The 24,257-nt window shown below is 41.1% G+C and overlaps 1 protein-coding gene across 1 annotated transcript in view; it reads right to left on the bottom strand.

Moving 5' to 3' along the window:
* Positions 1-24,257, bottom strand: part of SORCS3 (sortilin related VPS10 domain containing receptor 3) — a 262,386-nt gene that overhangs the window by 14,654 nt on the left and 223,475 nt on the right. The window contains exons 15-21 of the mRNA XM_074545187.1: positions 19,981-20,098; positions 18,413-18,546; positions 14,137-14,250; positions 12,872-13,043; positions 8,547-8,733; positions 5,431-5,564; positions 1,132-1,255 (exon numbers count right to left, since the gene is read on the bottom strand). Of these exons, the coding sequence (XP_074401288.1) occupies positions 1,132-1,255; positions 5,431-5,564; positions 8,547-8,733; positions 12,872-13,043; positions 14,137-14,250; positions 18,413-18,546; positions 19,981-20,098 (983 nt within the window). The remainder of the gene's footprint in view (positions 1-1,131; positions 1,256-5,430; positions 5,565-8,546; positions 8,734-12,871; positions 13,044-14,136; positions 14,251-18,412; positions 18,547-19,980; positions 20,099-24,257) is intronic.

Genomic DNA, 24,257 nt, shown 5'->3' with positions numbered 1-24,257 from the left:
TGTTTAAAAACAGAGTGAGGAGCTCTCTGTGGGACCTACTGGGGCTAAAGATCAAGATCACCTGTGGGTATCACTCTCAAACATATTTGATTCAGGTTTATTCCAGAAACTAGTGAAAGGATGGACATTTCCAAGAAGTAAACACTGCATTTTACAGTGCTCAAAATTATGGAGTAGAAGGTTCCTAATATTTGATAACAGCAAGTCAAATTATTACTAAATCACATTAACAAATTATTAAAGACTATTGAATTTCATGGCCAGACAATCAATAAATATCAACTTAGCTGCTGTTAAATCTGAGTATACAGTGGGACATTTATTTGTATTTAATTACTGAAATAAGACACACACAGAGCAACTACACAGTGCTGAGCTTCAAAGTAGCCCAGTTATTTGAAACCCAGGTTTCTCAATAAAACTTGAAGTCCAAACAAAAGCTCGTTCTCAAATACTGAATGCCAAAAACTGGATAAGGAAAACAAAGACTGGGCCAAGGTGGAAATTGTTCTAGAAGTCCTGGTCAAAGCTGCTGAGAGAGATCTTTCACCCAGGATTTATCAAGCCCCAAAGAGGGTAAGCTCTGCTGTCTGCCCAAGGGTGCTTTTTGAAGCCTGTGACACGCAGATGTGGCAAGAATAACAAAACCCATGGGCAAGTCCACTCAGACCTCCAGCTATGAGAGGAAAGATGGGCCATGATACCAACAACAGAGTAATTTCTGTTCTCTTCTCCAGAGCCCTCCTGACCCCTGTCATTTGTACATATAGATAGAGATACCAGTTGTATTCAGATCACCCTAATCATGCACTGTGATTATTTCTTTCCACAGCTGGGAAGATGAAGGAAGGCAGCCTGGTTCAAGTGTTTTTTATTTCTGGCAGTTCCCTGTCTGGGTGTACAAACAGATCAACAGGCACAGGAGACACCAGCCACCTTTTTAATGCTGAGGTTATAATTTTGGTTAGCTGCCCCATTCTATTCACTTCTGATTTTGTCGTCATGACACATCTGAGCTACTCTGTCATCAGAGATTCCTCCAGGCACTATCAAGTTCCTGGAGCTCATTCTGGATGAGCAATGACAGTCTGCCCTTCACCCCTGAGGTGTGACTGCAGACGGCTGAGGTACCATGCACTGCGATCTCCTTGGTGTCCTGGATGAGGCTGCTGCCCCCAGCAACCTGCACGGTGACAGTGTTCATCCCCTCCACAGTGAACGTGTACGAGATGCTGCTCTCCAAGGTGATGAGGGGCTGGAGGAGGCAAACACAAAGGACAAAATCAGGGTGAGATTAACACAGGATCTCAAGATGCACCTGATTTATCCATCAGGCAACACTGGCCCTGCTCCTTGATACAGGTGTGGTGCTGCCAGATTGCATATCCTGCTAAGGCCCAAACACCATCCTATGAGCAGTGTCCCACAGGCAGAGGTTTCTCTCATTTCAGTAAATGTTTCCTGAAATATTCTTCTATTGAACTGCATTGTATGGACTCCTCAGCAGAATACAGTCAGCAGTTGCAGAATTAATGCAGTAGAATGCAGCACTGCACACACACAGCCAGCTCAACTGCTAGATTTGCTGTACAAAACCCAACCTCAAATTGAAAATAAACCAAAGATGCAGATGCTTCTTCAAACAATCCATATTGTTCAGATTCAGGGCCAGCCTTTGCTTTTATGAGCACAAATCCATTTATCTCTCACAGAGCAACACAGCTCAGGTCAGAGTGAGGACATCCAGCATTGCCCTGTCCATGCTGTGAGTCTGTGAGCAAGCTGCAGCCACAAGCTGGCAAGCTATGCTAACCAGGCTGAAAGCATGGCACAATTCCTGCTGACAATGCTGACTGAATGTGGCTGTGCAAGGGATCCACCCTGGAGCAACACATGGGAAGGGCCCACTTTGAAGAAATCAATGGAAAACTGTCTCCCATGGGAGGGATTCCCTCCTGTAAGCAGGGAAAGAGTGGGAGGCCTCTTCCCCCTGAGGAAGCACTGGAAGAGACAACATGAGATTAACTGATCGCAGCCCCCTTTTTCTGTCTCCCTGCACTGCTGGCAAAGGAGGAGGCAGAGAATTCAGGAGTGAAAATGAGCCTGTGGAAAAAGGAGAGATGTGGGAAGGTATTTTAAGATTTGGATTAATTTCTTATTATCCTATTCTGATTTGATTGATAATAAATTGCACTAATATCATAAAGTCAAGGCTGTTTTGTTTTTAAAAAGTAATTAGTGGTGTTTCTCTGTCATTACTCTGACCTGATTTTGTTATATTTTATGTATCCTGCCCATGTGAGGAGGGGAGTGATAGAGTGGCTTTAGTGGGCAGCTGGTGTCTAAACAGGGTCAACCCACCACAAGTGAAAATCAAAGGTCCAGCCTTCACAGTGCCACTGATCTGACAGCAGCTGGTCTACAGAAATAACTCCTTATTTAGAGAAACAACAAAAATGGAAACAGTGATACTAATCTCCATTGCAAAAGCACACAGAGGTCTAAGAGCACAGATAAAGCCATTGTACCATTGCTGTTGTCCTTTCACTACACTTCCAGTTGATTTTCAAAGGAAAACTCCCAAATTTCACCTTTCAGCTCTCACACTTATCTCATCATGCTACCAGCCTGACTGCACTTCACAACAGTGGTCACAAAACCATTTTCATAGTCAAATCAAAATTTCCACCTGCACAGGCCAGACTGGCAAACACATTTCTCTCTCTCTCTACAACACCACCTTCCTTAGACCCCCTCATCCATGAGCTGAAAAGGCAGTAAAAAACAAAAAGTCTTATCACATGGCACACACAGTCCAAGGGCACCAGCTCATGCCAGCCCTGGAGGCCTAGCTAACATTTACTGAGATATACACAGACCCTGGAGAAGCTGAATGGGCCTCTATCAAACTGCAGGGATATCAGCAATCCTCCTGGAGGTTACAGGTTGTGGTTCTGTGCAAAGGCAGATAAGAGGATGCAGTCTGGCCTTTAAAATTACATTTTTTTCTTTTTGTATATGTGTATGCTGGACATTCCATTATCATGGATGATTTCACCTCCATCATGGAGTTTTAACATTCAGCCAACTCCTTAATTTTAATTCAAGAACCAAGACCTGGAAACTAACTCTAAATTAAATCAAGTAGTTTAAGGTTCATTTGCTCAAACCTATTAGACAGCTGGATACATCTGTTAAACTGGACCTGTGTTAATCCAGGCAAATTGGCCTTTGGGCATACTGCAAAAATCAGTACAGTAGAAATTTGGTACAGGAGTTTCAGCAGGGTGGGGAGAGCAGTAGAGGAGTCTCAGCCAGCTCATTTGTGCCTAAGACAACATTCTCCTGTGCCCCAGCACAGAGAGTGAGACTGCACAGTGACACAGACACATCTGGTTCTGCCTGGGATAGCTACAGGCTGAACAGGAAAAGAAGTTGCAATCCCTCAGTATGGATATAAAACTATCATCTAATAATACCAGTCACACTATTACACACCTCATCCTTTAATTCAGTGTCCCCATCTTTCACCTCTACACAGAACACCATAGTTTACTCATGAGTGGGCATAGAGAAGGATCAGACATGTACATTAAACATCCCAGGAGGAATTTTGATGTGATACAGACTGCTGTTCTGAAAAAAGGTGGTTGAAACAGTTATGTCTATGTCCCTTGCCATACTTCTGTCAGAGTTGCAGTACATTCCATGAGGTAGCTGGAGATAATGCTTTGCAAGACTGAACAGTGCTCTGGGTCTGAGATTCAGACACAGGTAAGTGGCACCACGTTTACTGTTCCATATTTCAGCAATGAGTACAATCATGCCAAGGTGTCAAAGGATCAGCTCCATGTTCAGCTATGTCCGAAGCACCCATCCCAAACACATCCACATCTGCTTGTACTCTGCTGCCTATGGGTCTGAGATTTAAACTAGAAGATGAAACAGTTCATATTTCCAACCCAGAAGCAAGCACTGTGAGAACTGCATGGAAATCTTCAGCAAACACCACTGCTTTGCATTACCTTTTCTAGATTGCTTTCTATTTCAAAAAATCTTTTTTAAGGTCCTATTCACAATCAACTTCTACAGTAAGGACAAAAACAATGGCAGGAAAACTCTACGCTGGAGGGTTTAAGCAGATGATCAAGTTACCAGTACCTAAATTATCTCTGATGCACTTTAATGGTTCTCCATGTGTGAGCACTGAGCCAAAAATATTAACTGTAACACGATTTTGAATCCCTGTATTTCAATGCAGTATAAAGTATGTGGAATTACCTGGTACTTGCAATGGACTGGATGTGCAAATGTGGGTGGTTGCCATAGTTCAGCTAGGGCACAGCAACTTGCCAAGTTACAGTAAATGGCTTTTGCTCCTGAGTTCTTCCACTGCCTCAACTATGCTTCCACAAAAATCAGTGAGTTCTTACAGTGAGCTTCCTAACTGGATGTAGAATCCCAGTAGAAGCAGCACTTACTGTTTTTATTTTGCTTCTATGACATTGTTGGCAGCTAGGGTAAGAGGTTAAAACTAAGCAGCTTTTCAGAGAGAAAACAAAATACTTGTGTGCCTATTTTTTATCTCAAGTTCCATATTTCATGTAAAATCCCCGTTTCTTTCTGCTGCAATCTCACCTCAGTGCACACCTTCAATTGCAAATGTAGACAGTGACATGACTTAAACTGCTTTTGTAAATAACAGCAGAAACTACACTGTGAAATTAACAGCTGTACATTTCACAGCTGTAAGAATGGAGAACAGTGCCTGTCTCACTCCTAAAGTCTACAATAAAAACTGTAGCTAATAGGCAATCCTGCTCTCTCCATTTGAAAGCATGATGCTAACCTGTGTTTTCACTTATTTTAACTACTGCTGAAAAAGCTCATTATAATACATACAGTGACAATACACATAATTTGAAAATTCACTACAAAGAAGTCTCATCCCCCTCTCTAAAACAGCCAGACTCTTCAGCTTGAAATTCTAGATACAGCTGTTTGTCTGAACACCAAGAGCTTTAAAGTACTGTGTTGGAATCCAGCATTATGTACTGCACACTGGCACATAATGGAAACCCCCTGGTTATGTGAACACCAGCCGTTTTTAAACACTGTGTTGAAAGCCAGCATTATTCCACATATAGTTCAGTTAAGTTGCAAGTGAACGCTGGTAATAACAGTGGTCTTCACATCTCAGTAAGGCTGATAACAACCAGATGGAGAAAGTAATGGCTCCTAAGAACAACACAACACAGAAGGAAACAAATTCACAAAGGTTGAAGTTCAAATAATGACAACCCTCTTCAGCCAAGTTAAATACTAAAACACAAAACAGAGAAAGGCAAGAAGTTTTTATTATGGCTGAGAGAGTTCCCTGACTGCTTTGACAAGCTCAGGAAGAAAAAATGAACCAAAGAGTGTCTGTACCTTGGTGCTGTTGCCAAACCACCAGAAGTAGGTAAGTGTGCCTGCCTGGCTGGGCCAAACTACTGCAGTAATGTTGACATCCTTATTTCTGATGGCAACAAAGGGAACACTCAGATGGACGTGCTCCACTGGACCTGTGGGAAGAGAGTTCATTATTAAAGGCTTTGAGTTAAATCCTCCCTGCACAGTTGTGAACAGCAAGGATCTTTCCTTTAAATAAATCAAAAGTCCTATGTCAGCAGTGACAGTCTAGTGACAGTCTATTTATATTTTAGAAATAAAAGAGAATTTCAGCAGTCAATGAAAACAGAAAAAGACAATCAGATTTAAAAACACTTTTCCCCCTGCTATTATGCACATTTTCCATAGTGCTAATTTTCAGAGAGTGGCAGCACTGTGTTTAGAAGAATTTTTTAAATGCATTTTGTAGAAAAACAATGAACTGGTTTTGCATTATGCAGTGAAATTGCTATTGAAAGCCAAAAGGGTAGGACACAAGAAAGGGATAGGACACAAATGAGAAAGAAGGTTTTTTCTTGAAAATATATCCACTGAGGTACTAAGATTTGTGGGAAAATAATTTTAGCCAAAATGGCTTAAATCTGGTTATATAAGAGTCATTTATAACTTTATTAAATACCCCAAACAGTATTTTAAAAGGTCTCCAAAATAAAAACTCATGATTTTGGAAATCCTTGGTATCTTTTTGATATAGGCCTGACCTTAGGAAGTCTTTGGGGAGTCAGTTGCCCCTGAAACTGAAAGAAAACCATCAGGAACCACTTGAAAGATGTGTGCATTGGCATAACAAAGCATGTAACTCTCAGAAGCACTTGATTCTGAAAGACTTAAATAACAAAATACCAATGCAAAGTTGTATCTAATAAATGCAAATGCCCAGAATAAATGCAGGGCATGAAGCCCTGAATTCAGAAGTCAGATCCTCTCTAGAAAAAACAACATGTGTAAAAAACACTGAGGTTTTGTTTGGTAGTTTGTTTAAAGCTTCTACTATCTCCATTGTTTTTCTTCTTGTTTATCTTTTGGTTTTGCTGGTGCTGAATTTCAGCTGGTAACTGCTGCCCATCAGACAGTGTTACTGTCTGGGCAGTACCTTTCAAACACAGCAAACTGACAGACTATCCCTGTGAGATGGAAAGGACAAAATAAGAAAAGTCATAATCTTTTCTTTTTTTGTTAGACATTCATTCTGGGAAGCAGGAAATTTGGTGATTTTAACTGAAACAATCTTCTTGTGTTACTTCTCAGCACAAAATGGGGACATTAATCAGTTCTCCATCTACTTGAATTACAAAGATTGTGGAAAGCAAGAGCTGTTCTTCTACCACTGGAACATAGAGCTCCAAGCACAAAAGGACCCTATTCTTACTTTTGGCACCTTAAAATTTGATCTTTTTTTTTTTTTCACTCTTTCCCAAGAGATCTCTATCAGCAATTCACTCTTGAACTCTGACCATAGGAAGTACTTTGGGTTTGCAAGAACAGCAGATTCCCCTAAATATTTTGTGACAGTGCATGGAAGAAGAAAAGCACTAATATCTTTGCTTCCTTTAAATTTCTAGTTAAGCTGCTTGTCAGCAGATTCCAGAAAGCTGAAAAGTTAACTGGCTGCTAATAAAGCTGCAGGGTAGAAAATTAATGTTGCTTGAGGCCAAGGAGCCTTCTCCTCTTTATTTTTTTTTAGCACAGGATCCTAGTACCAGAGTGATTGTATACTAAGAATGATTCTCAGGCATATTTTTCTGTACTTTTGGACTTCAAGGTCAAACCTCCTATATTAACCAGTACTTCCAAATATATTAAAAGTTTAGTACTGAGGTATCATCTTATTTCAGCATTAGCATGAATGTAAGTCCTTGCAAAATATTTCCCCAGAGATAATGATAATAAATTGGCTACCTAAGAATGCCATAAAAGTCAAAGGAGAGATCTGAAAGGTTGATGCAAAAAAAGGTGGAGCAGCAAAAGCAGGCCAAGGAACTGCATTGTTGCATTGTGCTTTAAAATCCTCACCATGAAAAAGTAGTTCCTTTGAGAAAAATCAGATAACCCATACAAATCTGGTTGTTATTACCAGGTAACCATCACTTTTGTCAGCTAATGGCCCAAGGTGAAGGAAAAAACAGTTAATGCTCTAATAACAGGTTGTTAAGTGCACCCATGATTGACTTTGAGGGAATTATGAGCATAATAAAAGCTTCAAGGAACATTTATTCCTTCATACAGGGAGCTGGAAATTAAAATCGAGAAAAAGTTCTTGAGTTTTGGAAATTTCTAATGTGCTTCCTTTCAGCAGAAAAGCTCAAGCAAAAGGCAGGATGTAAGACATTCTGACAGGTAAAGAGGGGAGGCAGACAAGGCTATGATCACCATTAGGGGCAAAATTGATGGGGTGCAGCTGAACACAGAAGATTTAATAGTCTAAGAGTAGATCACAGAACTGGGCTCTTTTTGGTCTCATCCTACATTCCACACTCTCTGCTCTCTCCTGTGGCTTTGGGAAGTTAACTCAGAGCTCTATATTTGAGTTTTCTCATGTGTCAGCTGGAGAGAAATTGCATTGATCTACCAAACAGGACAGAAACATCAGGGATGCACGTCAAACACATGAAATGTGAAGAACAGCACATTAGTCCTCAGTACATTCATATCTCAGGAAGCACGCTCAGCATAATGCTTCTCTTTCATTAAATTAGCTCTGTAAATGCTGAAATTCTGAATAAGTGACTCAAAATTTAGTAGTTTAATCTAATCCTCTTGGAATGAGACATGTATTGAAAATAGATATCTAGACTGTGTTTCATATGCTGCTTGGTCTCTGAGCCTTTCAGAAAACCCAATAGACATTTTTAACCTTTTCTCCATAACTCTCAGAACTGCAAATATACTTGTTTTAAAAAAATCCTTCCCTTTCCCTTCATTCAATAAAAGATGTTTAACAAGTTAGAGGAGTGCCTAGAAGCCCAAGCCTTTGGAAGAGCATGAGCTGCACATGTCTGTGGGTTTGCATCTATTCTTCGGCTCCACTGAAGCTGCAAGGACTTTGAGCGAGGTCAGATTTTGGCCCAAGGAATCTGGCAGGTGGAAGTACTCACAGACCACGTGCAGGAACAGGACAGCAGTGTCTGAGCCCAGGCTGTTCTCTGCAAATGCTGTCACCTGGAAGATTCCAGCACTCTTGTACACATGCCGGATGCCGTCCTCCACGGGGCTGAAATTGGCATAGGACACTGCAATGCCATCTCCAAAATCAAGCTGGATGTTTGTCCTTTGGAGATCACCCTGCAACAGGGAAGGCTGGAGTAGGAAACTGGACTGATATAAAAGGATTTATATTGCCCTCCATCCCACTTGCACGGATACAAAGGAGTAACTTCTCAAAAAAAGCCGAGCTTTGTTCTGTCATTCCCCAAGGTGGCCAGACACAGACAGCAAAAGACCAACACCTCATCCTAAGGCAGCTAAAACAGGTGACATGAATCATCTCTTGCAAATATCCTCCCCTGATTATACAGCGTTTAGAAGACCAGTTTCAGCTAGACATGAAGCTTCAGGATGGCTGAATTTATACAGGTTGAGTCCCATGTTGAGGACTGACAGATTTTTTTTGTCTAACGTCAGTCAACACAGAGACAGGGCCTGGATACACAGGAGAATGAAGCAGATGATGAGAAAATCTCTTCTAGGACTACTGTCAATGACAGTTATTAAATGAAGGAGGGAAAAACAGACAAGAAATTCCAGCACCACAGGTATTGTCTGGGGACAGAAGTTGCACTATTTTAGCTTAAATCATGCTTTAAATTACTGTAGTTGAACTGTAGAAGTGTCTGTTATTTCAGTTTCTTGGAGCCTTATTTTATACTTGCCCCAGCTGACTAATGTAACACAAAAAAAAAGCTAATTTCAACAAAGCTAAAGCCCACTGCAGTGATTTCACTAAACTGAAATAAAACTACAACTCAGATTAAATCTCTGTAGTTTTAGCTTTCTGCATATATATAAGATGTGTTGTGCCAAGTAATTTCCTTTCATCAAAGATCTGCACTGTATTCACTGGGGGTGAAGAAGATATCACTACATTTTGGAGATATTCCTAGCCCTGAAGGGCTGAAGTCAATCCCTACATATATTGAGGATGTGATCTGAAAGTTTAAAAACGAAAATTAAAATCTCTGCTCTTAAATTTGCCTTTTTTAATGGGAAATTCAGAAATATTTTACAGTTGTCTCATAAACCCCATTATAGCTGTAAATGCACAGGGAGAACATACAAAAAGCCAGAACACAATGAAGCAGGTCCCATATGTAGAAAATCAGGACCTTAGCAGCCCCCACTGAATTTATCCTCCTCATAGACTATACCTGCATGAAGAATCAGAGTGCAGGAAAGGTATTTTTCAGATGTCAATTTAATTTGAGTATATACTTGGGGTCTTCAGACACTCATACAGTCAGGATTATTGCATGTAGTTTTTGAAGTATTGGTATTTGATTATATAGGTTAGATCTCTCTTCCTCCTTGCTCCATCATTCCCCTGCCAGGGAGCCAGGGGAGTTTTGGCCACTGACTTGATCAGGGCACTGTTTTCACCTCTGCCCCACTTGGACATTAAAACTTCAGTATAAACCAAAGAGCAATCAGAAAGGACTAAAGTAGTGGTGACACTAAAACATACCTATTATATTGAGTAGTCAATAACATGCTTTAGACAGAGAGTTTTTAAAGTCATTCTAAAAAAGTCTCTAGCAGGAGCAAAATTACACTCTTGAGATATTCAGTTATTTGATAGAAGGCTCCCACAGCTTGTTAAACCTTTCAAAACCACTTCTCAAGGGAATGCACTAAGACCCCAAGTCCATCTCATATGGAAGATACTGAACAGAGGATAAAAATTTGATCTGGCCTGGATTCATCACTGATGACCTCAGGCTGAAATCTCTTGCACCAACCATGGCAGCTCATCTCCCTTGCCTGGCAATTCTCTTTTCTATTTCTTTCTTGCCTCTCCAATATGATTCTATCTGGAATGAGACCATTTCATGCAGAGAAGCAGGAACAGATTTGTCATGACTAAACAGTGGCAGAGGATCTTTTCACCCAATTATGAGCTGGGTCTTCATTGTAAAGGCTGCCCATCACACTAATCATGTTTTCTTTCTCCTTTCCATACCTCTGTATCCAGTACATAAAATACTAAACCAAGCATGTTAGTCCCACACAGAGATGTCAGATATTCTGGAGTTTATAAATATAAATGGAAATAGAAGGGAAACAAAGGCATTTCAAAAGGAAATAGAAATCATTGCTATCCATTTATATTAAAGAGGTGTGTTTTTTTGCTTTAAGCCCCATAAATAACGGAAAGGGAACAAGGCTGTCACCAAGATTGGCTCTGAGTATGGAAATCAGTGAACAGATGTGGTCAAGAACACAACTCCACAACAGCTATTTGGCAGTCTAGTATTTCTTTGTGATCAAAATCAAACTCAGATTTTAAAAAACGTCTAAAAAGGTTATCTCCTCATGTTCCCTTGCATGTATACAGTACAAATCTCAGTCCACCCCATATTTCTGAAAACACAGAAAAATCATCATTCTGCATTTATTCGTCTGTAGTCATCGCCGCACATGTATTATGAATATAATTGTAAAGAATCCTACTGAAGTTAATTCTATAAATCCTGAGAAATTCAGGTTTTGATTAACTATGATGAAGTCTTCATTTACCACTGAATGCCCAAAGATCAGTCACCTCCATATATTGAGGGTGTGCACTAGAAGTTAGGAAAGAGCTGCTGGCTCACCAGGGTGAGTCTGACACAGTTGAATGGACACCACACAGATGTACCCACAGGAGGGCTGGCCAGGCTGCTCTCTGGCTCAGAAAGGAAGTGTGAACATATGTGCTAAACTACCACCAGAAAAGAGACTGACCAGAAAAGGTGGAGAAAGCCAGGAATGAATCTGTATGGCAGCAAGGTAAGTAATAATTAAGACCTCTACAGAAATTATTTCTTCCAAGTCATAAAGAAATCCTTGGTCACAATTCTTCTCAGGTTCACACTAAAAGACTGGAATAGCTTTGTCCAAAATCTCAGTGTTCCTTTTCTTCTTGAAATTCTATTATTTTATGAAACAAACTCAACACACAACTTTCTGTGGAATAAACAGTTCACCTACAGAGACATTTTCCAAAGAGCCTCTTCCTTTAGAAAAAAACAAAAAAGGTTGTTTCAATGAAATGTTTTTCTAACTACCATTATTTCTCAACAACAGACATAAGAGTGAACGCCCTCACATATTTATTCAGCTGCCTCTTCAATCTCTAAATCCTTGCAAAGATTCCACTCTTCAGCTACCTTGACTGCTGCCTTATTCCCCATCTGTTTATCATTCTTCATACGCAGCAGTTCTGCTTGAGTTCCTTAATAAATTACTAGTTGACTCCTAATTTTTAGATTATATCTGTTCTTTTCTGAACTCCCACTCATAGTGTCTACACAAATTGTCTAACCATGTCAAGTCTGCAGAACAGAAAAGAAGCAGCAAGCAGACAAGAAATCCCTCTTGTATAAAAGCAGAGCATGCATGAACCCCTGAGGAAGTAGTAAAGAGGCCCTGTCAGATTAGTGTGGTCCCACTGAAATACTTAGCTACTATATGAGGATTTAATCTAGTGTGAGAATGTGTCTGTGTGTGGGTGGTCTGCCTCAGCTGTCTCCAGGTACTGCTCCAAAATAACATACACAGGGCAGAAAATGTGACAAAAACCAGCTGTTCTTCTCCAGCACCACCTCAGTCCCTGGCCAGAAGAGCCTCAGCATTTTGATGCTTTTGGCAGCAGCATGGCCTGGTGTCACTTATGCTACTGCTGGCTACAGAGGGAACTGTTCCAATAGAAAAATACAATAGATAAGGGCTGGGGCTAGAGATGCTTTGAGGAGAATCAATTCCTACTGCAAAATAACAATGTCCCTCATTGCTCCCCAAGAGAACATGTTCCCCACTGCTCTTGACCTTTCCCAGAAAAGCTGAAGTTAAAGCTTTGCATCCCAGATAAAGAATTTTGGATCACAGAAACACCACTTCTGTCTCATAAACTCCATAAACTGCAGTTTACTGGAAGCAGCAAGAAGTGAGTGGGGAAATAAATATTTGACCACATCTATCTTTCTTCAGCATTATCTTCACTGATAGACAAACAAGCAAACACCTTTGGTGTGACCCAATATGACCTGCTTGTATGCGTCACTATAGCCTTCAATAATCGAATTCCTTAAGTCTCATAAATCTCAGGACCATTCACCATTTCATTATTCCCCCTTGATTACTATTTTCCTCTCAGCAGCTGGAAAAGCAAAGGAAAAAATGCCAGTCCTGCCACACAGAGAAAGGTTTACTGAGACCACTAACATACCTCTTCCATGAGGATGATGAAGGTGGCGTTGTGCCCCTGCTCCATGACCAGCTTCCCATCAGAGGTGAGGATGTGCAATCCCCGAGGTGCTTTTCCAGGGCATTTCTCCATCTTGGCCATGTACTTCTCTCTCAAGCCATCTGTGCAGTTGTTAGACACAATCCTGCGGTACCTGGGGAACAGGAACAAAGGACATTTGGCTCAGACAGTGGGTGGAAAAGTTCCTTTGTTCTGTTTTTGTTTTGTCCCTCCACATTAATGCATGTGTTTTTTCAAAGGTTAACTACCTGCATGATCCCCTCACTGAAAGGAAGGCTCAAAGAAATTTAATGTTTTATTAAGTAGGAGAAAGCCAAACCAATCACAATTGAACCTTCTCCAGAGATTCCCAGCAGCATCACTGAGAAGAGACACATTGTTGGAGGTGAATTACTCTGCCTTACTAAAAGGCAGAGAATTCCTCGAACCCAAAGCCTGCAAGATTGCATCTTGCATCCCAGCTTTTTAATTATACCATTTATTAGGTCTTGTCTGCCTCTATTGGGCTAGAGGGCACTTGAAAAAATATGTCAAGGGCTTTGACCAGTTCAGTTTTAAAATGATTTGAGGTATGGGTTTTTCTCTAGGCTCTTCTTGGAAGATGTTGGCTAAACAGCAAAACTCAAGTCTCACAGCATTTCCTGCATGATAGTAGAACATTTGCAAAGTGATGCTGCCATAATAAACCAACACTTGCCATCTGTTCTGGGTTAGACCAGGAGAAACCAGCACATGAAGCCTGTCTGAAATGCAAGGCATTGTATGTACAAAGTGAAAATGGCAGAGGAAGAAAACATTAAAGAGACTAAAAATTGCTCATTTGAGCCTTCCTAGAAGCTGATATAAATAGAAGCGGTAAGATAGTAAGAGGTTCAATAAAATACAATGTGAAATACCTCAAACTTGTCCTTTTAAATGTTCAGCTGTCTCTCAGGCAGACCTTTTTGATTTGTGTTTTAATTTTGCAACAAAGGGGAGCTCCAAGTCTAGGCTCCAGGGATCACACATCACTTGATAGCAATGCAATATCTATGTGTCACTTATGTTAACGTGCTTCTCCCTCTCTCTGAGGAACAAGGCAATTTTCCATGGAGATGCTGTTGCAAACACCACCTCATGGATAAGACTGAAAAAGACCATAATGGGATGCAGAGAAAAAAAGAACTCTCCAGGTTCTCTTGTCTGCTGCAGTCACCAAAACCAGACAGATTGCAAGGTGCGCTTACCCAGTGCTGTTCCAGTAGTTCTGTCCAACGTTGCAATCCTTGGACAGGGAGGATGGGCTGAACCAGAAGGCTGGGATGCACTGGTTGTTGCTGTGCCTCTCATATCCATAGTCACTGTGGAGAGAAGTCATGAATCCACCACTGTAGCCTCCACTAGAGTTAGCCCAGAGTTTTAGGTGATGTCCCCAAAGCAGGTGTGTGTTGGTGGTTCTCTGCTGGGATGGCACAACACCATGGATTGGGCTCATCCAGAGACAAAGTGCTGGACTGGTATGAGATGCAGGAACACAATTCACTGAGGGCATTTGATCCCCACAGCAGCAGAACTACCAAACTTGCAGAGCACTGCAGGACTTGTGCTTCATTTGGCAACAAAACATGACAGAGATTCAGAAAGAGTATTGTATTGTTTGTTTCTATTTCTATCAATCTCTGACTTAAATGTCACTTTTTGGCTTCTTTTGGTTTGTTTTTTTTTTTTTTTTTTTTTTTTTTTTTGCAGCCTTTGCTTTTAGAATGAACCAGGCTAATTCTAAGATCTAATGTTACTTTTTCACAACAGTGGCTAGGAATATAAAACACTGGGAGCACTTCCTGAGCAACTAGCCACTGTATGTATATTTATCTATGTTAATGGACTCCCTGGCTAAGCTGTGACTTGCCCAAGAGGAAAAAAAACAGCTGATGTTTTTCCAACACTAAACTAAAACATAACCAGCTTTGCAGTCGGAGGATTACACGGTATTGTGTCCTACAGGGAAGGCAATCCAGGGTATTGATTCTTCCTTGGACCACCTAAGAATGGAAGTGTACACAACCACATCCAAAACTTCTTTTTACAGCTGCCTTTGTGTGCCAATACAATGATGAAAAAATAGGATTAATCCAAAGCTTTCCATAAGTTTTAATAGGGTCTGGATCAGGTTTCTATGTGTAGCCTTTATTGACAGGCTGGATTCAAAGGACAAATAAAAAGAGATTCTGGATTTTTGCCTGCAGCAAGTTAACAAATGCCAACATGCTAAACCTCTGTGAAAACACAGACACTACAGAAGGCAGTGTCTTGAAAGCATTCTGTACCCTTTAGGACACTCTGAGTTTTATCCTTCCCCTGTTCAGAGCCTGAACTGCCAAAAGAAAGTCTCTAGGAAGAGCTTTGGTGAGACAAAATTGTGCTATGTCCCCCATGGCCCAGGCTGCTACTGTTCTTTTTTGGAGGGCAAAAATTCTGTAAGCTACTTTAAATGGTTTGGAGATTCCCTAATGCTCTTTCTCTCAACATTCAATTTAATCATTCTCAGTGGGTCCGACCTGCACAGTCGAAAATGCCTGGCAGGGACTTTGTAATTAAAAATATTCAGGAGAAGCTGTACTTTGCCCCAAAGAAGAAAAGAGCTGCATAAATATTTAATAAAATTAAAGACAACATTGCTGTGTGCCCTCAAGGTTCTGTGCTTGTTCATTAACTTCTGGTAAATGTATATTAAAACCTCACATGCTGCCCACCTTCCCTCTCACAAGCCCCAGGGTTTGCATAAGTTAAGGAAATAATCAAGTCCAGCTGCTGTGCTGTCTTTCTCAGGAAAGCTATCTTGACAGAGTAAATAAAGAAGCAGTAGGAGGGAAAAGAAAGCTCAGTGAGCACTTTAATATCACTTATGAGATGCTTCTACCATTCTCTCTGTTAGAGAAAGGCCAGAATTTGCTTCTGGAAAGGACCGCAAGGGTTGGCAGGAGTCACCCCTGATCCTGACTCATATGGATTTCTTGAACTGGGGCATAATCATGATTTATGCCCCTGAATTTTAGATCAGCCTTTTATCTAACTGCAGGGAACAGCTCTGCAGCCATGAGGCAGACAGGGGCAAGGGCACTGTGACCAAATGGGAGGGAGCACAGCCCCCACAGTGTGTGCTGAAGGCCTTCTGCAGCTTTTTGTCCTATCCCCACAGCCCTCAAAGGCAGGTGTCATCACAGCAAGTGGCACGGGGTGCTCTACGCCCAGAACCAGCTCCAAACCTTCTCTCTGAGAAAGCAGAGGGCCCATCTGGCAGCACTTGCTGGTCACTGCACTCACACAGTCCTGGCTGCTGGGCCTCCTCCTTTCCCTGGCACCCACAGGACCTGCCCAGTTCAACCCAAGGCACAGAGCAGTCAGGGCTTTCAAGAACTGGCAACTGTGAGCCCAAGCAGAAGAGGCTGAGTGGACATTTTCCTTGAAAGGGAACGAGTTTTTCTTGGAAGAGCATAAAATGAAAGTAAGAGCTGTCCTTTCACCTGTCCTGTCCACCTCTCAGTGAGCAAAGGCACTTGTCAGCATCTCCCCTTCTCATACTGACATCCCAAGGGAGGCAGATGAATCTACAATATATTCTGGAATAACCTGTATCTTGCAAATGACTAAGCAAGTGTTTCATCCTTTAGAAATCACAGAGCACAAGATCATCCTTCCTCTCTGAAAAATCACTTTTAAAATTGTCAAGTTCAGTGCCCCACTTGCAGCACTGCCAGTATTTTCCTCAAATGGACTGTCTCACACATTCTTACAGTCAGCCCTGCTGAGTAGCATCAAAATTCACCATAAAGTTTCTTCTGATTCTCCATCACCAGCTGTAACAATTTTGCAACTGGAAGCTAGTGAACAATTCTGTTGGCAGTGCAGGCTCCGAAACAAAAGCCAGCTTGTTGTCCTCTAATTGCATTTCCTCTGCAGGACTGACAAGTTTAACAGCAATACCCTCTCATATTAGGGGAAAAGTTAATCAAAAATGATACTGAATGCTTGCAAGGAATCTGTCAAGTGATTGAAAAGGTGCATTCTGATGCAGACCCTTTTCAAGGCAGCATTTAAGGCAAATTCAGCTACCACAGTATATCACTTATAGCTTGGAAAAGACAGACTTCCCTGTGAAAATATAAAGCAGGTGAGGAAAAGACAGTGTAAGGGAAAAAAAAAAAAACAACAAAACCAAACAAATTCATTAGCATCTCTGGAGACTGGTGCTGGATTCACCCCAGAGGCCTATGCCAATGCCAAGGGCAGATACTGCAAAGCAAGACAGGTCATCCTGCAAGTTCCCATCATGAGAACAAAGGGGAAAGATCCCATGAGTCAAGATATGGAGTCTCAGATGTAATCTTGAAATGAGGAACAAATTAAATACCCTCCAGATCAGATGAAAATCTCTGTTCTATATCCCCAACTCTCTCTTAAAGACAAACTACTACAATATTCAAGAAAATACGCTGGTCAATATTTTTCTTAATTTTGCTGCATTTCACTATGTCCATGTCAAGAGAACTGTGAGCCTAAGTCCAAATAAATGTACAGATCTCATGCCTCACACCTCTTCAGAAAGTATTTGAAGGTACGTGAAGTGTTCAGGAATAACACCAACACCAGTCAGACACTAATCATGAGTAACCTACTATAAAGATTAAAATGTTTTCCCAGCTGATCAGCTTTCAGGGTATTTTGAATTCCATTTAAATGACATTCTGATCATTTAAGCTCAAATGTGACAGACATTGATAGTCTTAAATCTGAGAAATATTGCCTATCACAGGTGCTATGGAGGAATTCCTTGGGCAGAGATCCTGACATGCATTCTCTCATCTCCTATCTCTGATTGTCAAGCAATACCAAGCAGTGTCTCATTTCTCCCCTACTTTATTTTTAAGCTGCTTTCAAAGTGACCTTAAAGCAATTTGAAAATTATGGTCCCATTAAGTTAGAAACACCAATATTTATGCAAAACAAGTAGTTATATCTGACAAGGGTGGGCTGTACAGTCATGTCACAGAAGCCCTTTCAGAAATTTCTCAATAAAACATTGTTAAGAAGCAATAAACTGTTCCCATCTATTCAAAGGAATAATGATTAAAATGTGCATGTTTTGCTGGCTTTCCCCCTAGGAAGTCAATGACCTTGGGAGAGAAATACCTTCCCCTCTTCTGAAAGGAATATATTTTGGACCAGAAAAGTCCTGGCTGTCACTATTCTCGAATGACAGACATAAAATGTCCATCAGTACTTGCAATTATTTTGCTTTTGAATTCCAGGCTTGGATTTCTCATGGAAATGAACAAATATTTCCTGCAGATGAAGGGGAAGCCTCCTTCACTCAGCAGGTTTGGGGATCACATTTCTGCTATATTGTGTGATCACAGCGATAAAGCTGCAAGAGACTCACTTCTTCAGCAAGGTTTTCTGTCTGGGTGGTATTTTGGGACAAAAACTCAGCCCCTGCACAAGTCCCCAGGGTCACATACTCACCATTCAAAGTCTCCTTGGCCACAGACACACGGTTCAGACACCACAGTTTGGGAATAGTCCCGACCTAGGGAACACTGGGCTCCAGGCTTGCGTTTTTTATAGATCTTCCTCTCCCCCATGACACAAGGCTCCCCCTTCATTGGCCAAGGAACAAGAGGAGAAACACAGTTTTAGTGGCAGCTGGGTCTTAAATGAAGCATTCTTTTAAAAGACACAAAAGGCAATTAAGACAAACATTTATCTCTGGGAGGGTGGGGAGTTACAGTTCTGCTCTGTTCTGTAACTCACGTTGCAGTTTGCAAAGCTCTTTGTGGCTTTGCAAAACCAAAAGTCTCCTTGGGAGGACTCATGAGCACAGTGTGAAGAGCATTGAGTTGGGATGCCAATGACAACGTGCCCAAAATGCCTGGATGCCCAAGCCATCACACCCACTTATGTCACCTTTCAAAAGACATCCACCAATATCTAGTCCTACAAATTATCCTGAAAAGACAATAGGGGTGTAGGCCAGGGTTTCTTCCATATGTCAGATAAAGTCAATTTTGATGTGTGTTTCACTGGGCTTTTGGAATGCAAAGGTTTCCAAGAACACTACAGGGAGTAGCTAATCTAAAACAAACATTTGACATCTAGGTGAGTTGCTATAAACAGAATTTTCTATTTTGCAGAAGTATTTTGTTTGCATAGAAGTAAGAAAAAAGACAATACCTAATTGAAATACTTCTCTTCCCTATTAACAGTGATTCCCAAGATTGCTGCGTGGTTACATGTCTTCCCTTTTCTTTCATTAAAATTATTTTCATTTATTCAATTCTATGACTTCAGTTATCTTATCCTTGCCAAATTAATGTTCATTTCTCATTCATGGATTTCATTCAGGACTGTCACAGTGCCAATGGTTCTGGCTCTAGTTATGTTACCCTGCAGGGTGTGGGACATCATACTGGTAGTCAGTAACCCATAAGTAATCTGCAGAGGTCATTGACCTCTCAGTTATAGTTCCTTCAGGACCTAAATATATCCAGCATGACAATAAGCCAGTGTATGAAAAACAAAGCATGGATCCTTGAGTAGAAAGAAATAATGTGGTTTTCTCTGGCGTCTTTTATTCAAGAGCTTTTCAGATTCAAGGGTTTTACAGATATTCAAGAGTTTTACAGATACCTGCAGGACTTGCAGGATGAATAAATGTTTTTATTTTCATTTTTGAGTAGGGGAAATAAGAGGCAAACTGAAACAAAATTATTTTCATGAGTCAGTGACAGAGCTACAAAGAATTCAGTGTCATCTACAATTCAATCATAAGGTGTCATTTTACACTGCCCTAAGCATTGAGGCCAAAAAGATCCAGCTAGTGCAATGGATTTTATTCCTAAAAATAGAAGGTAATCTCCTGAGCTTGCCCATAGATGCCTGGCCCCATGTTTATTCATGCACATTTTTCAAGGGATGCAAAAAAAAAAAAAAAATCCATATGCTTTGATGTAAAGAACAACTGCATTCTCACTTGGAAACACAGAGCAGGGGAAAAGGAACCCCACTAATGTCCCCCTGGAGAGTGTGGATACCTGGTTGTGCAGATGCCAGGTCTGGTAGTCATCCTTGGTACACCTGCGGCTGAAGAGAGATTTGTAATCCACTTTGACCAGCTGCCACTCAGAACGGAGGCTGAAGTGCCCAAAAACTCTGAGCAGGGGACACAAAAGAAAAGAAAGAGTCAGCCAGGCTCATACCTCCAATACAGCAAATAACAACTCATGAATCTCAGCTGCAGAAACCAATACACAGTGTTGGAGCTTAATGCCAGAAAATGGTAATCAGTCATGAATAATATTTTCCTGTTCTTACAACATCCCAGGAGTGTTTAGCCTTTTCCTGACACTGGTACACAGCCTGTGTAGGAAGGTCTTCCCCTGACCCTAGCATCCAGCAAAATGGAACCCAAGTCTAATCACCCTTATTGCAATCTTTAGAGGACAGTACATGTTACTTTTTTATTATTCCAAGTCTTTCACTAATCTACATTTTTACCCAAGCCACTTATGTGATTAAAAGTTTTATTCTAATTATTCCAGACTAACAAAGAAAGAGGAAGAAAGACAAGATTCACAAATTTTCCTATGAAATCAAAAGAGAAGCAGAAAACAAGACTTCCCCACACTGACTGTAATTCAGATCCTGCTGTGTCGCCAGTGTGCTGCCATTATTTATTCTAGCTGATCTTGGTTTACACGGTAATCATACTGAGTTGTTTGCTTTGCTCTCCACTCACTCCTTCTCTAGCCTGCACCAAAATTGCTCTGCATTTTGCTGCTCTCCATGAAACAACAACCACCCAGGAATCAATCATGCTCTCCCCTGGAGACCTGCCTCAGCTCATGGGGATCAGGGAGACAATGGTGGGTGGGCAATATCTGAGGGTATGAAGTGGTGGGTTTGCTGTGGACACCTGTCTATATCTGCGTTCTGCCTCACAGAGGAGCTCCACTAAGCTGACAAGCAGGAAGGACACAATACAAGGAGAACCTGTGTGCTGTCATGAACAAGTGGCTCGGGTTAGGAGCGAGCAAGTGGTGAAGGACTCATCTGGTAGAATGGATTTATTAGGTAGATTGTTGCTGGCTGTCCAGAACCATTCTTAGTGTAGTCCTAATTCCAGGGTATCAAAAATAGGAAACACCACGGCATTCAGGCCATGCCACAGGAGGAGCTGCAATTCCTGTTCCTCTGCACAGAAGGCACACCCTGGACCAAGACAAACCCACAGAAACCAAAGCAGTATGGGGTGCCAGGGCACTTGGAGCAGGAGGGAGAAGGGAGGAATGGGAAGGAGCATGGTCGGGGGATGCAGAAAGCCTCCAGAACTGTACTCAGTAGGAGTTCCAACTGCAGTTCCCTTCTCCACTTTTCCTTGGCACTGGGTGTGTCCCATGTGCTTTCAGCTCATACAACCTTGTTTGTACTGCATGACTGAAACATCAGAAACATCAGTCCCTGCAAATCAGCAATGCAGCAAGCAGAAATCTTTTAGTCCAGCAGATTTACACCAGTATAGGATTTGGTGTTTATTACATGGAAAACACAGCAAAAGAAACATGACCAAAGAGAAACAGTGGCATAAACCCAGAAGAAAAGGCTGGAGAAATCCAACACTTTGCAAATCAATGCATCTAAAATGAAAATCTTTCTCCTCAGATTGTCCTTTAGCTAACTGTCCATCAGGAGGGCAACAGGTTTCTTTGTGGTTTACAAAAATACACCAGAATTACTTGATTTTTAAATCTATTTTTAAAAGCATTTAAACAATTCCTTCTGACATGGAAATTCTTCCATGATAATTAATGAAAAAAACCCAAGGTTTTCTAAGAGGAAAGCAACATATTGGCATTCCAAAAGCACAGAACATCAGATACTCTTTAATTAAATGATTTCAAAGAAGATCTTTTTGTGTAATTGCTATAACTTAGATGGAAACAATACTACACTAAATGGAATTAGAGGAGTGCTAACAGAGAGAGGTTTTCCTCTGTGCTGCAGAGGTTCTGGGTCAGCTGATTCCTAAAGTAGTAACTTCTCTACTCCATCCTCCCCTTGGTAACAAAAGCTCATTAAGGCTAATCAATCACAGTGGAAGAGACTTCTGAGATAAGAGCAGCAGAGAAGCCACCAAGCACCTGCACCCTGTGAGCCCTGTTCACCAATGCCAAATGCCACCAACAGCATGGCTTCATTGGCCAATGCCACAAGCATTGTGTGACAGCTCAAGATGAATTTGTTGTGCATTTGAAACTTCTATCAGTTTCTATAAGCAAATACAAGGAATGGAGGACAGTGCTATGTGATCTGTGGGGTTCCAAGGTTCTATCAAGCAGCTTTCCTTGGAAAGGGATGAAAGTCTTCATTGTTTGTGAAGGTTAAAAAGAGCTAAACAAACAATAACAGGGCACAAATCCCGACTGGACAAGACCAGGTGTTGCAGCTGAGCTCCACTTCCTCAGTTTTATGAATGACATCACTGGATGTTTTTCCATAGTGCTCAAGGTGCATGCACAGGGCCTCTCCCACCATATCTGTTTTGAAGTGGCCAGGTCCAATAGACGCTTGGGCAGACAGCAAAGAGCTACAACATTTTAAAACTCATAGTGTCCAGCTACCAATAAGTGCTTGGCACTAAATGTTCCAGTTTCTACATATTGGTTTCTATATCAAGAGCAAAGAAACAAAAGAAGTTCCAAGGAAAGAGATGCAAAAAGAGATTGGTGGGGTCTTATTTTTCCCTACTCAACCGGTGAGTGCTCACATCACTTTGAAGATCATCCAACTTATCTGATTCCCATGTGCCTTCATTTCCCATTTACTTTGGTCCCTAAATAAGGGAGGTGGATTTTTTTTAATAAACATAGCTAAAGTATCAAGATAATACAGGGAGAAAAGAAATATACTATAAATACTACAAATTTTGCTTCAATAACTTTACCTACCATGGTCTAACTGAAAGCTCTTAATTGCTTGTTGCAAGCATAGAAAACAAGAGAGATGGATTTTCAAGGTCCAGCTTTGAAAAGCCAACAAAGAAGGTATATTTTGATTCTTCCATGTAGGTAGTCTGATGTGGAAGTCCTTGAGAAGCAATAAATACAAGAGCCCAGATGGTATTTAAATGGAGTCAGTTTTCTGACTAAGCTCAATTTTAAAAAGGTTCTCCAGCCTAAGACACAGAATGGTAATTTACTGGCTTTAGACTGCATAGATTTCGTTCTATTCCTCTGAGTCACAATTCCACATAAAATCTTAGCTAATAGGACAGCATCTTCTCAACTGACTTTATGCATAGCTGACAGTGAAATCATTGCTAAGAAAACAGAAAATGCTTCCCAATCTTTTCTTTGGAGAAACAAGGCAAGGCTTTTATTGCCAGGGCTGGATATCATTAATTTGCAGAAAACTATTAGAAACATGGAAATCAATTCTGAAATGCTTACAGTTTCATGACAGAGTCATTTTAGAAATGATCATTGCTAATGCTGCTATAATTATATCTTTCATTAATTTTTTAAATACACAGTAGCTTACAAATGCAGTGTACACTGCCTGGATAACCTTGTACAGGAGCTCTTTAAAAGGCTTTTTACATTTATACAATGTTCTCTTTGCTTTTGCCTTATCATTCCTTGTATTGTTGATAGCTGTGCTTTTTATGTAATTCTATCCTGCTCATTCCCGCCAGGTCAACAGAAAGAATTGAGGGTCACAAGATAACTCACCTGCCTCTGGTCCATAGATTCAATCCCTGTTCCTGCTCATGGTGTGAGAAACAGACTTCCTCAAGTAACAGCTCCCACAGGAAAGGCATCAGCTGTATCCATGTGGATCTATCCCTGCTGGCAGTTTCAGATGAGCTGCCCAGCCAGCTATTAAAATGGAAATTCTCCTGCCTCAATCAAGTCTACTTCTGTAATTTCTGAAGTAGACTGGTAGGACACCATATGGAGCAAGCAAGCACTGAAGCTGCCTGCACTTGGCTGGTCTGGATAAAGAAGGAAGATTTTCCCTTCACCAGCCCTCCCAGCCCCTTTGTGTGTGACACCTGCTGACCTCAGATGTGTCCAGCACTGAGACAGAGGACTGGAGATGCCAAGGAAGGAAGAAGCTGATAACACCTAACAGCAAGAGTACCTTTCTTTCTGAGTCAGTTTTCCTTCACTGGACATTCACAAGGTGAGAGACATGAAAAGTTTGGGTGGTTTTATTGCTTCTCTCAATGTTCCTTAGGGACCTCTGAAGCCAGATTTTAACAAAATTAGGCCCCACAGAATAGACTGTAAGCATTTTTAATAACTAAAAA

The sequence above is a fragment of the Zonotrichia albicollis genome, chromosome 7 (genome assembly GCF_047830755.1).
Source record: "Zonotrichia albicollis isolate bZonAlb1 chromosome 7, bZonAlb1.hap1, whole genome shotgun sequence".
NCBI lineage: Eukaryota > Metazoa > Chordata > Aves > Passeriformes > Passerellidae > Zonotrichia > Zonotrichia albicollis.
Note: the sequence above shows the minus strand (reverse complement) of the source record. Positions and strands in the feature narration are given on the sequence as shown.